This window comes from Zeus faber (assembly GCF_960531495.2).
Source record: "Zeus faber genome assembly, chromosome: 1".
NCBI lineage: Eukaryota > Metazoa > Chordata > Actinopteri > Zeiformes > Zeidae > Zeus > Zeus faber.
The window spans coordinates 34,676,830-34,690,138 of record NC_137193.1 but is presented as its reverse complement, the minus strand read 5'-3'; the positions used below and the strand labels follow the sequence as shown (position 1 = coordinate 34,690,138).

General features: G+C 43.9%; 1 protein-coding gene across 1 annotated transcript; it reads right to left on the bottom strand.

Annotated features, from left to right (window-relative positions):
• Positions 1-1,129: 1,129 nt before the first annotated feature.
• khdrbs1b (KH domain containing, RNA binding, signal transduction associated 1b) lies at positions 1,130-11,635 on the bottom strand. The gene is made up of 9 exons (XM_080002736.1): positions 11,347-11,635; positions 10,168-10,289; positions 8,180-8,296; positions 7,658-7,804; positions 5,514-5,647; positions 5,145-5,361; positions 4,693-4,760; positions 3,440-3,498; positions 1,130-3,326 (listed from the first exon to the last, which is right to left on the bottom strand). The coding sequence occupies exons 1-9, from the start codon at positions 11,438-11,440 to the stop codon at positions 3,220-3,222; spliced, it is 1,065 nt and encodes a 354-aa protein (XP_079858862.1). The 5' UTR covers positions 11,441-11,635; the 3' UTR covers positions 1,130-3,219.
• Between the last annotated feature and the right edge of the window lie 1,674 nt (positions 11,636-13,309).

The following is a 13,309-nucleotide window of genomic DNA, read 5'->3' as shown; positions in this document are numbered from 1 at the left end:
GGTTTGACCACTAGAAGTTTTTTTATAGACAGACAGACAGACAGACAGACAGATAGATAGATAGAGGTTGCGTTTTTAAAAACACTTTTATTTAACAAATGTGGTATCTATTGATTCCAGTGGCACGGGCAAAACTAGAAGACAATTTAATGAGTCATTAACCCGGTCTTAATGGCCTGTGTGTAGAAAGAAAACAGTGTAAATCCACATTTTCCTCTGTTTTCATGAATAAAATAAAGTTTTCACAAATCCGCAATAGGGATTTACATGCTGTTTAATATGAATACAATAACACAAACCATTGACCATGTGTTTTTATAGAAGTTCAGCCGGTTATGTTTTTGAGACAGATGATACTCAAAAACCTGAGGTTTTGAACGCACCATAATGCTGTAAAGCTGTGATTCGGCTGTTCTGGTGTTAATGGTTGGACTTTACGCAATATATTTTTTTGTCTAAAATACATTTTTCACAAAAATAATTTTGACATTAAATAAAAATTGGTAGACCGCCTGCAGTACCTCCACAGACCCCCGGTTGAAGACCACTGCTTTAAACCCAGCTTTTTTTTGTGTACGCCATAAAGCATCAGTTCAACTCCTCCAAACTACATATGATATGAGGAGATAGCACAACCCCCGGGAAACAAAAAGAGCCAAATGACTTCGATTCAGCCACACGTGTTGTATAACCAACAGCGAGGGGAAGCGGAGAGTGCAAGAGGTGATGAGTTGATGCGGACCTACCGGAGGGTTTCCATTTTGTTAAGTTCCCCTTTTCGGCAGACCGTCCCATTCCCTGGGTGTCACGGGGACGCGCCTGGGCCTGGTAAAGGAGGGAAGAAAAGAAAAATCAGCACTGAACTTCAAAAACAGCGGGAGACAATGCAAACTAAAGAGTCATGCAACGTCTACAGTTGTAGGTACGGTACACTCATGCAACTCCAGAACTTTTTTTTGTTTAAAAAAACCTTATTACAGTGTTTACACATATTTCAAACAAACAAAAAAAAAAAAAAACTACAGCAGCTCAAGATATTTACAATAAATTTTGACTTGGTTCACTTTTTAGCAAGAGTTGCATTAAGACTAATCTATGGTTTTGTTAGTACAAAATAACAATGACAGCATCACTTAATTTAGTTTTATTACATAAAATCTACATAAAAGTTACATTGTTGTTTTCTTTTCCTCTTCTTACTTTTAAAGTGGTTTCTTTTGGTGCCTTTGTCGACTACAGTGTTTTTAAAAAGTGAAATTGCACGCATTTAACCAGCAAGTTTACGTCAATGGATGGAACATACTAACAAATTAAACATTTAGGGTTAGGTTACCTTTACGGCGGCGTGTTCTAGGTTATAACCGTCCTCTCCATTGCACTGCCATTATTCTGCACTAAAAGCGGCCGCCCACGCCAGCGCCATTCGTGTCAACGAAACCTGGTCCGAAGGGGGCTAATTTTCCCCAGGGGCTACCAAGGCAATTCTCCGTTAAAACGATTAGCGACCACAGGTGAGGTAGGATTGGAAAAAATCTTATACATACCCAGGCATTCAATGCTTTAGATCACTATACACACACACTAGGAAGCTAATCCAGGTTATTTTAGAGGCCTTTACCCTCTGGCTCCTTTTTTTAAAAAGTATGGAAAAGAGAAGAGAGAGAATAAGTCGTGCTCTTTTGATTATCAAATCAAGACATCATTTTGTAAGGGTTAAAAGTCTGCAGACGTCAACACATTCATTTAAGATTAAAAACAAAAATGCTTTGGTTTGGGGAATGAGAAATGAAAATATATAAAATAAAAAATAAAAACACCTACATTTGACTGATCAAGGTTGTTTAAAGAAAGAATTTTTTTTTTTTTTTTTTAACACGACATGGAACAAAATGAACCAGGTTAAGTTTCATTAAAAAAAAAAAACCAAACTAAGCTTTATTGACAAACTGCTGCAAAACATCTTTTGGACAGATTTAGTTACCTATTTATGCAAGCTTACACATGTAGCATAATGCATTTTTAATGGAGAGGGTTACAGATAGTTATGGCAGGATAAGTACAGTTTGGTTTTTAGAAATATGTACAATAGTTTTCGGATTAAGCTGCAGGATCCCTTCTCTGCAGAAAGAGAAGACCCATGTGGAGATTTGATGTCCCGATCCTTCTTTGTGTGGTTGGTGCATGCAGTTTAGAGAATCAAGATTGAAAAAAAACAAAAAAACTAAAGCATACCCACATGGTGTGCACAGCAGCACGCTCTGGCCACATTTCAGGGAATTACAGTAAGATTTAGGTGACATTTAGTCTCGAAATTAAAGCTTTCCGCCACTTTAAACCAAATTAAGGATATCAGGACAGTACATCTCAACAGTGTCGATTAGGGCTATATTTCAAAACTCTAAATACAGTGAAAAATATTGCTGCCTAGGTGGACATCTTTTTTTTTTTTTTTTTTTTTTTTTTAAGATCTATTTAAGAACAAATGGGAAGCATCATGTCGTTAACATGGAGTGTTTTGCCTTCTCTTTAATTTAGAATAATTTTTGCATATCTGTTACATAATTGGCTTTAATTGGGTAAATTATAATTGGGTAAATTATTAAAAAAAAATATATTTTATGCGGCTATATTAAAAAAAAAAGAATTTTGAAATGTAGCCTAAATGGGAATCCGCAACTGACTCTTTGACAGATTTTTTTTTCTCATTTTACCTTTTAAAAACAAAACCATTAAAACGGTTTCCTTTAACGCTAAACAAGTTGATAATGGAGCCACTACCTCCACTCAAAAAAATAAAAACACTTCAAAAACAGCAAAAAAAAAAAAAAAGAAAAAACAAGAAAATACTAATAAAGCAAAAAAAAAAAAAAAAACAGACAAGAATGAAGAGGCTGCGTTTGCCGAGTTGTTCTCTAAATGTCACTTTTTCAGGGGGGAAGGTGGGGTGGGGGTATAGTGGGACAGGGTTGTGGGGGGAGACTGATCGGTTCAAGAATTTCTCTTTTCTTGTCTGATTAAAAACCAAAAAAAAAAAAAAAAAACAAGTCCGGTGTTTAGGGGGGAGGGGGCGACAACAACGAAAGACTAAACGGACAATTACTTTTGTCGGGCTGCTTTACAGCGAGAGCCGCCTCGGTGGACAGGCGGCAGGCGGCATGGTGGGAGTGTGTGTGTGTGTGGGGGGTGGGGGGCAACACTTTTACGGTGGGCAGGCCCGCCTTAATACTGTCTGTAGGGGTGCTCCCTGTAGGCAGTTTTGGGAGCCCTGGGGGCCGGAGGGACTTTCCCAGGGGTCGACCGCTGGGTGCCGTTCCAGTCGTCTTGGCCTGAGGAGTCACACAGAAAGTAGATATAAAAAAAAACAAACAAAAAAAAAACAGTTGGGCTAGTCATGTACCCCAGGCTAACACAGGGGAAGGGTGTATGTGTGCGCCCTCACCATAGGACTCGTACGTCTCTGTTGACTCTCCGTGTCCGTAGTCATAGTACTCAGGTTCTCTGCAAATTCAACAAAAAAATGAAAGGGCAGAGATAGGCAAATATAAAAAAAAAAATGTAATCTCCGAAGAAACACAATGCAGCGATTGACTGTTGTTGGGCTGGCGATTAGGAGCGAGATCAAAGCTGGCGGCACTTCAACCAGGGAGCGTAGCGCTCCCTCTCGGCTCGGCATCCGGCCCACGTCAACAAAAACAAAAAGCCAACATGGGAGTTAGTCGCAAAAGTACACTTTCATGTCAAGTTTGTGAACCTGCTTTGTTGGTTTCTGGCAATTGTTTATAAATAAATGGATATATATCTCAAGCTGGTATCAAACTGTAAATCTCAACGTTCACAGTGAAAATAAAAAGAAAGGGTTAGAGAAGAGATCACACAAATGTCCACTTCATACAAGACTGCTGGAACCATCATAGCACGAGTGACACAAATGGCAAAAGAAAGGACATGGTGACCGGCGACCAGGAGAAAACGGAATTCCTTAAAATGGTTCAAATCCAGTCGCGTGGAGATTGTTTTGATTTAGACCGAAGCAATACCAAATGAAAGGTTGTTTGCAGCAACAGTAGTTCTACAAAAAATCTTCCAAAATTATGACATTAACCTTACCGGACAGTATGTAGATTAAGGTCTTTGAAAACAGCCATTTGAATTAAGCTTAATATAATATGATTAAGCTTAATCATATTAAATTTAGTTTATTTCAATAATTCAATTTATTTCCGTTAATACTTTTGTCTTAGAACAGTGTTTATCAAACTTGATAAAAACAAGTCTTACTTTTCACCATTTAATTCTCATTTGAAGCAAGGACATCAAAGGCTCCCATTACTTATTACCCTTTTAATTATTTAAAAAGGACAAAATATGATCAAAATATCAACTTCAAAGTGGAAGAAAATATTGGGAAAAAATGTGTGCTTTAAAATGTCATGGTTTGGTGCATTTAAAGTCAGCGCAGAGTAGAGATTTAAGCCAAAACTGGACTGATTTACATCAGTATATGGCCATATTGCTGAGCATGGGCTGTGTGTGTGTGTATATAGCCTTATTGCTGAACATGGGGTGTGTGTGTGTGTGTGTGTGTGTGTGTGTGTGTGCGCGCGTCTGTGTGTGTGTGTGTGTGTGTTCTGCAGTGGGAAAATTCAAGCATAACCAACCAGATTAAAAAAAAAGGACTAATGATTCACTCACGCCTGGGGCTGACTGTAGTAGCTGTCGTACGAATCGTAGGCGGGCTCTGTGTAGCTCTCATCATAGGCCTGAAAGAAAGTAAAGGGAGGAAGTGGAGGAGGAAGGCTTGAGTTGTGGATTGTGAAGGCCAAGATCTTCCAAAAGCGCTGGAGGTCTTTCAAGTTGATCTATCGGAGACCTGTAGATCTCAAGTATGTGGTGGTGGTGGTGATGGGGGGGGCTTAGCCATTTAAAAAGCAATGAGCTTCCGTTTCGTGTAACATCAACCAACCATTTCGCAAATTGATTCTATGCTGTTCCAGACAGAACTGCCACAGTTCAACTCAGTATCATGATATCCTGTAGTGTGTAATTCTGTAAAATGATAAATATTTAGTAAATGAATTGGCAGGCAGCACGCAACACAACAGTCAACATTAATATCAACAACTACAGCAGTTATTAATACTCACATAATCCTCGTAGGCTTCAGCGGAAGCGGAGGCGTGCTGGTGCGGTGGAGCCATTCTTTGTGGCGGGCCTGCGGTGGGGGGTCTGACCCGGGGGGCGGCTGCTCCCCTGGCAGGGGCTGCGGGGGGCCCGCCACGTCCCACCGATGCCCCCCTGACTGGAACACCCCGTGCGACACCGCCCCTGTTGACCCCACCACGAGGGGGCATGCCCCTCCCCCTGGAGGACAAAAGTCATGATGAGGATAAATCATTTAAAAAGGTGTGAAGGTGATAAGAAATTCCAAATTGCAATCGAATTCCTCCTAAACTCCTAATTTCTCCTTTCTAATGTGATTCTGTATGTACGTGTACTATGTCTAACCTCCTTACCTGGGGGCTCCGGCGTTAGGGCCTCCACGGCCCCTGCCAGGCAGGCCACCTCTGCCCCGGGCTCCATGCTCCTGACCGCCGTTCAGGTAACCCATCTCTAAGAACTGTTCCTGACAGATATCATCCATCATATCCTACACACACACACACACACACACACACACACACACACACACACACACACACACACACACACACACACACACACACACACACACACACACACACACACACACACACACAGACACACACACACACACACACACACACACGAGAGGTTGAGAAACAACAACCAAACAAGAAAAATGAGGCAAAAATAGATGAGAGTGTAAAGAGGGGAAAGGAGTGAGTGAATAATAAATGAGTGGAGGTCATTTACAGTAAAGCAGGGTGTGTGTACATTTAACTCTATCCTTTGTCCCAAAAATAAATGCAGGGCAAGATTTGAATAAGCAAACAACTTTCGTATGACGACGAGCTGTCGTACTAAAACCAATATGTCCCATGGACAAGCACCCTAAGCCATGGAAGCAGCAATTTAGTTCGGCACCCTTCTTCAAAGGGGACCAGTCTTCGGGTGGCACTTCAGACCCTCCCATTTATCAGCCATCAACTGGCTGATAAATCAATGACATGAAGCAAAACAACGCAGTACATAGCTGTTTAATACTATAAGTGCAATGCTAGAAAACACATTTCTACTTCACAGTGCACAAAAGCATTCTGGGTTACTGCACCATTTAAGTGAAATAAATCAGAATGGTTTAAATTCTGAATTATGTTCGTTTGACTCACTCACAGCACGGAAGACGCTTCAAAGACCTCAGAAAACGCATAAATTGCACGCCTAACATTCCAAATTAGAGAAAAATGCTGTGTGAAGAATGTCTAGCAATTTGAGGCTTTACATCCCCATACAACTTCATACAAAAAAATCAAGACAAGAAAATCACACAAGACACGCTTTCTCCATGTCCATGACAGTCCTTTCACTGCATAAACGATGTGTAATCAAATTTCATGCATCTTGAGTCGTAACGTTCCTAAATGTACGGATTAGGGGCTGCTTTGATTTTGTTAAACGTAACGCAGTAATTCAGACATCCCAAATCATTAGTCCGCAATTGTGAAAGAGTGTATGATTAATAAAAAAAAAAAAACAATAACATTCACACATTTCTTCTATCTCCCACTTCAACATTAAGACACTATTACAGCACTGGTCCTTGTTTTCTCCACGGCGGAAGGAATTGGACGAAACCCCAGAATGTGTCTGCATGAAAACAAATATATTGGGGGGAGGGGGGGGGCATACAGGGCAAGAAACCATGGATGAGTCCCGGGGTCCTTTTCCTGTTTGCCACAGAGCTGATGCAAAGGCTAAAAACACGCTACAGCTGATGCAGCCAAAGTTGCCCAGCATGTGCTCTGTCCAACACCAGACGCCTCTCAACTGCCGGAGCTTCAAAAGAGGTCCCCAACAGGAACACACCTCTACTGGTATCGCTAAAGGCAAAGAAGGCACTATTTGGAAATATCCTTCATATGAAACAATGCAATACCATGAGCCTTATGCAAGACGTTGAATGTAAACTTCTAGCAACGGGTTATTGTTGCCTTTTTGAACCATTATACAACAGAGAGTCCCTAATGGAGATGTGTTTTGATGTCACTGACCCCAATCTCTGAACAGAAGCATACACTGCAGGAAAGTAATTGTCTGATTAGATTTCAACATTGCACAGATTGCAAGTACTGAGGCAATGAAATGCATTTATCTGCATTTCACATCCTAGTAACGGACGTATCTAGGAGCAGTGGGCTGCCATATAGCAGCGCTCAGGGAGCAGTTAGGGGGTTAAGTGTCTTGCTCAAGGACACTTCAGCACGCTACCTGGAGGAGCTGAGAATCGAACCGGTATTCTTCCGATTAGACAATCCGCTCTACCTCCTTAGCCACAGTCCCTGTGAATGGGCCGCTACTTGAAATGGGTGCCTCTGTATTCTCACAGATAACAGGTGTGACTTTCTCCACTGTACTCTTTCAGCAAAATTTAAAACGGCTCCCAACCAAACAGAGGGTTTAGCAACAGCGTGCAAACCGTAAACCAAAAACAGTGCAGAGGCAACCAGGAGGCACTTACAGGAAATAGGAACTTTTTGACTTCCTCCATGGCGTGGGCCATACGCAGGTAGGCCTCAGGCACAGGGGCGAACACCTCGATGAACACGTGCAGCTCCATTGACAGGTGGGCATACTTGGGCTCGCCGCCTTTCCGCAAACCTTCCTCCTGGAATGCAATGGGGGAGAAATGTCAGCAAAAAAAGAAAATAATCAAAATCGCGCAGCAGACAGTTACCGATTCTGGCTAATGCATTATTCTGCAGGCCGGTGCGCTGTGCCCACCTTTCCGCTCAGTGCTTCATACGGCTCCACACTGCTAGATAACATGCTATGTGTTGGTGATGAAGGGGAAAGGAAGCAGACGTGTGTTGCCGGCGTGCCCCTTGGCTTTGGTGTTTATGCACGCCTGAGCTACCTCTGCGCCAGCTGAACCCCTCCATCACGAGGCAGATGTGTTGAAGCTTCAGGTGCCTCCCGCACTTGGGTAGGGATAGGGGTAGGGGTAGGGGTAGGGGTGTGTGTGTGTGTGCACATGTTTTACCTTAGATTTGTCTCTCATGGATCCCTTTCCCAGCACAGAAATCTTGGCGCCAGTCTCCTCCTGCAGACGCTTGATCGTGTTGCCCTGTGGTCCTAGGATCTTCCCCACAAAATTGAACTAATAAAGGCAGACAAAAAAAAAAAGACAGTGAAGTAGAGCGGAAGGACGATATCCCGCGTGTACAAATCACAATGAGGGTTGGGAGTCACTTTACAGATACATTTACCAGTGACGGGTCAATATGACTCCCTTCACCCACAGGACAAACTGGGACTGTCGACGTTCGTCTACTAGACTAGAGCCACTAACAGGTTCAAAGCCACGTGACTGGGAAGTAAAAGTCTCCAATAGTAAATTCCTAAAGAGGGATACAAACAACTAATGCAATCGAGAAAAATTAGTTGTTTATGACAAAAGTTGCAAAAGTTATTGCCATCAAAGTAATCCCTCGGCGTGTTCCCAAAGGTTAACTGGATAAATAGCTTGATTGATAAATAGTTTGATTCAGGACAGAAACAGTCTAGCATGCTGTCATGGATTGTCTAGGACTTCAGATACACTCCAACTAAATATCCGACTTGCCTGAGATATGCCATGGACCCCTAGCTCTCGTTTGGATCGAAGAGTGATTTGCTGCACAAGCAATTATTCATCTACAGGAGGGGCGGCACGGGGCTTGCCTGCTTTTGTAAACACTTGAATTTTCACCTTCTCGACCAAATCACGCCACCTGACAATGGCAACGATGGCAATGGCAAATCATTACACCGACCATGCCCGGTATCTGCATTCCTTAAGATTCTACAGGACCGGTCTCAATTTCATAATTTAAGCCCTTTCAACGATACCAAGGCAACACAACAGAGGTAAGTAAGGGCTTCATTCCATTAGCGAAGAATGAGCAAAGGGTTTGGCGATGTTGGGGGGGTCTCTTGGGATTTACCGAACATGCATGCCATCAACAGACTGAATGCAGTGAGAATGAGGGCGTATTCAGACCTGTAGTTCATTTGCTTTGTATCCCGATGCAGGGGATAATGTTACAATGCTGCACTTGGTTCGATTTGTGTTCGCACTGCAACGCTTAGCAGCGGACCAAACCTACTTAAACACCATGCGTTTGCAAACTGGTTTGTGATTGGTCCGAATTTTCCAAGTTTCCTAGGATTTCCGGAAACCACCAAGTTTTTTTTCGCACGGACACCCCCTGCACGGACACAAAATGGAGCGTCGGTAACAATTGCTTTTGTTGCCCTTCTTGATATACAGGTGTTTTGTATATGAAAAACATATTCAATTTGAGATAGCATTAAGGCTCAGTCCTGTGTGTCCATGCCTCTTCTGCGCTCCGCTCTGTCCGCAAACCGCGTGGCAGCAAGCACGGCGATTCCCCCTTCCTCCTCTGCGCATTGTAGTCCGCCCCTCGGAACCGCCTTCGTACAGCCACGCCGCTTAAAGAAAGCGGCCCACTGTGCATAGTGTATACAGCACAGCAGGTAAGTTTGTTGGGTCGGTTGCATTTTCACTGCAAATGAGCTACTCGTGGAGCGATTGCATGCATGTCAAGACCACCCTCTTTAGGCGGTCCCGGTCCGGAGGAGAGTGCAGTTGCTGTGTTCACATATGCCCAAATTAACCAATACGTTTACACCCCCACACCCCCCAGGGTTAATGCTCCAGGAATCAGAACAAATTCTCCATACGAGCTAGATGCGAATACACCCTAAACCGCACGCACAGAGATCTGATGCGCTCACCACCCCCCCCCCCCCCGCAACGACATTATTAATATTTTCATTCCTCTAAGTGACATGAAAAAAAAAATAACGATGCTATCTGCAGTAATTACTCTCTCCAGCTAAAGAGGCCAGAGGTCGGGGGGAGTAATTTGAGTGCCCAGAGTGATACCCCCACCCCCAGCTTTATGTAATTGAAACATGGCTGCACGGAATTAATTTAGAAATCAGGAGGGGAAAATAAATACTTACCTTCGGATACTGCTTGACAGGTATCAGCACACGTTCCTTGAGTTTAATGTTCTTTGTTGTGAAAAGGTCCAGGTACGTCTCCCCATCTTTTTGGGGCTCGCCCTTCTGAATGCTGTTGATTTCTAGAAGTGGGTGGGCAGAAAATAGACATAATATCTCTACATTTTGGTCTCGGACAGACAATGGGATCCAAAAATAAATGAACGGCACACTGACAGCTTTCTAGAAAAATGCTTTATACCATGAGCACCACAACATGAACCAAAAGTTGGGAACGTTTATTCGCCATTTCCACCATCACAGGCAGGCTTGCTGTGCTGTCACATCACTCTCAAAAATCCCCACTCAAAAGAATAGCCGTGTGAAATGAAGCAGCCTCCCCGGGGTTGGAAGGCACACGAATAGAAGTTGAGTTCAAACCCCTTTGGTCTCCACCGTCACAAATCCTGTCAGATACTGTACAAATGTAGTCACCACCAGCTACCCAACATGGAAGTTCCAACACAGAGAAGATTACTCGGATGGTGCTCATCCTCAGACACAACGCCAATTTTGGAGCACATATATACTATAAGTCAAGATGTAAATCATTATAATCAATACACCGCCCTGCAATCACTTCTCGGATATTGTTTCAAACAAGCCCCAAATCTGGTTGAAAGCTCCAAATAAGTCACCAACAACCAAAAGGACAGAAAACATTCTAAAACTATTTTTAGGGGTCATAGAGGGATTGGGGAGGGTGCATCTTGTATAAAAAAAAACGCAACAAGCCTTAAGTGACAAGGGCATAAAAAAAAATAAAAAATCAGTTCGTGTAGGGTTACGTCTGGAGGAGTATTTAGGGGACCTCACACAATACGGTGCCACGAAGTGCGCAGCCCCGCTACAACGTGAGCACAACCCAAATGCGCTTAAATAGATCCGACTGATAACAGGCAACATTTCGGTTGGACTGAAGCGAGGGACACTACGCATTTATTCCCGATTCTCGGCGCTACACGTGTGTGTGTGTGTGTGTGTGTGTGTGTGTGTGTGTGTGTGTGTGTCTAAGGATGTACTGTGGCGCGCGGTGGAACGGAGCTCCCTCTCCCCGGTCCCGCCTACCGCACGCGAACAAAGCCGTCGGTTTCGGAAAGCGCCGACCTCCACGCATCAGAACCGACACAGACACTTTACCTGCGGATAAAAGTTTCATGGCGTGCGTGAACGACGAATCGAGGCTGTCCTTCTCCGCCAGGAGTTCGGGCAGATATTTGCCGTCGTTCTCCATTTTGAAGGGTTTGTTCAGTAGTTTCTGCCGAAACGGAACGCACGAAAACACCAAATGAAGAACAACAACAAAAAAAAAAAAAAAAATTTGTAAAAAATGATAGTAATAATAATAAAAAAAAAAAAGTAGTCCGTTTATGTAACTACGAAGCGCGTATCCGACCCGGGGTGAAATCTGCCGGGACAGTGTCTGGCGGCTCCCTGCTCTCCTCGCGGCGACGCGGCTGGAAATGGAAGAACAACAGACGAGGAGCGGAGACTGACCCCAGCGGAACGGAAGTGAGATCAGAAAGACGCGGCTTCGCTGGTGTGACGCCGCCTACTGTGACCCCCCCCCCCCCCACACACACACACACACACACACACACACACGCACACACACGCACACACACACACACACACACGCACGCACACGCCGGCCTGTGTCTGTTGTCCTTAAGTTCATTGGGAATCACCTCGAGTCGCATTTTCGAAGATTTAATAAATAAATAAATCCATAAATAAATACAGAGCGAAGGGAAATATGATCCTATGCAGGTGTCATTTGACACGGACACACTAAGCATCAGTGATTGGTCAAAACCAGCATTTAATTTGGTATCTTCGTTTTCAGACCCGCCGCGTTTCATTACTGGCCCTCCGCTGCCCCTCAGCGGTACTACCGGCCGCTGCAGGGGAAAGGCCCGCCTGTGGGCGCACAGCTGTCGCCGTCTTTATCTGTCGCTGTGTTCCCCGTTTCCTGCTCGGCTCTTGTTGATTCCAAACACCGAAGGACATTCAAGACTCAAAAGATTCATTCATCACGTGCATACATATTTCACGGTACATACAACATGTAGTGGAATACCCTTTGGTAAAATCCGGAGACTGTTGGACACAGTAAAACTATGAAAATAGGAATAAAATGAAATAAAAAAATACAAATCTATATACAGGATTAAAAAAAAAACACGACCAACAGAAACTATATGTATATATGTATATAAGCTGTGGCATCGTTAGGGGTGGGCGTCAGCGCTTCAGCCCTGAATGATTCATGATTAGCCCCCGATCTACAATAGCCCCTGAGAGGCGGCTCGTCACCCCAATCTCTCCCTCTTCGACCGGACCGACTGTGCTCACGCTGCGCCAGCGATGGTGTGCCAAAACAGTGTTTTATTTTAGATGTCGATTATTTTATTTCACTCTGTTTCATTATAGAACGAACACGAACACACTGGGGACACTTTCTCCATCACTCTCTTACCCTTCCCAACCCCCCACCCCCCAGTCAACAGTTTGCCTCGAGCGGCAACATGGCTAGAGCCTGCTTGGGCTAAGCCCATGATGTCTTTGCATCCTAGCAACGCCCCTGTATATTATTCTGTACATGTGCAATGTTGTGCAATGTTTGCTGTGCAATATTTGTGAACTGAACATAATAACAATACATATAAATAAATACAAATGTGTACAAGTATTACAGCAATGTGGTGGACACAGTATTTATAAGGTGAGTCCTATTTTGTGACAGAGTTCAGTGACCTTTTTGCTTGAAGGGGAAGTAGGTCTTCCAGTGTCTCTCCGTTCTGGTCTTGTGGCTGCCGCAGCCACGGGAACGGTGCATGGTTGGGATGGTGGGGATCCTTAATAATCCTCTTAGCCCTGGTCCTGCACCACCTGGTGTGTAAGTCCTGTAGGACCATGCAGCACACGGGTGATTACGTCGTCTGTTGATCAATTGGGGAGGTTGGAAAACTGTAACGGGTCCAGGGTGCTTGGGAGAGAGGAGCAGATGTAATCCTTAATTAGTGTCTAAAAGCACTTCATGACCACCGAGGTGAGAGCGACAGGATGGTCATTGAGTTCGGCTGGCTTGGCTGTCTTTGGC

Excerpts from the sequence above, each read along its gene's own strand:
- khdrbs1b (XM_080002736.1), bottom strand. The coding sequence starts at position 11,440 with ATGGAGAACGACGGCAAATATCTGCCCGAACTCCTGGCGGAGAAGGAC. Across the intron at positions 8,297-10,167 it reads CTGTCAAGCAGTATCCGAAG|TTCAATTTTGTGGGGAAGAT; the intron begins GTAAGTATTTAT and ends TGCCTTTATTAG. Across the intron at positions 5,362-5,513 it reads CCTAACGCCGGAGCCCCCAG|GGGGAGGGGCATGCCCCCTC; the intron begins GTAAGGAGGTTA and ends TTTGTCCTCCAG.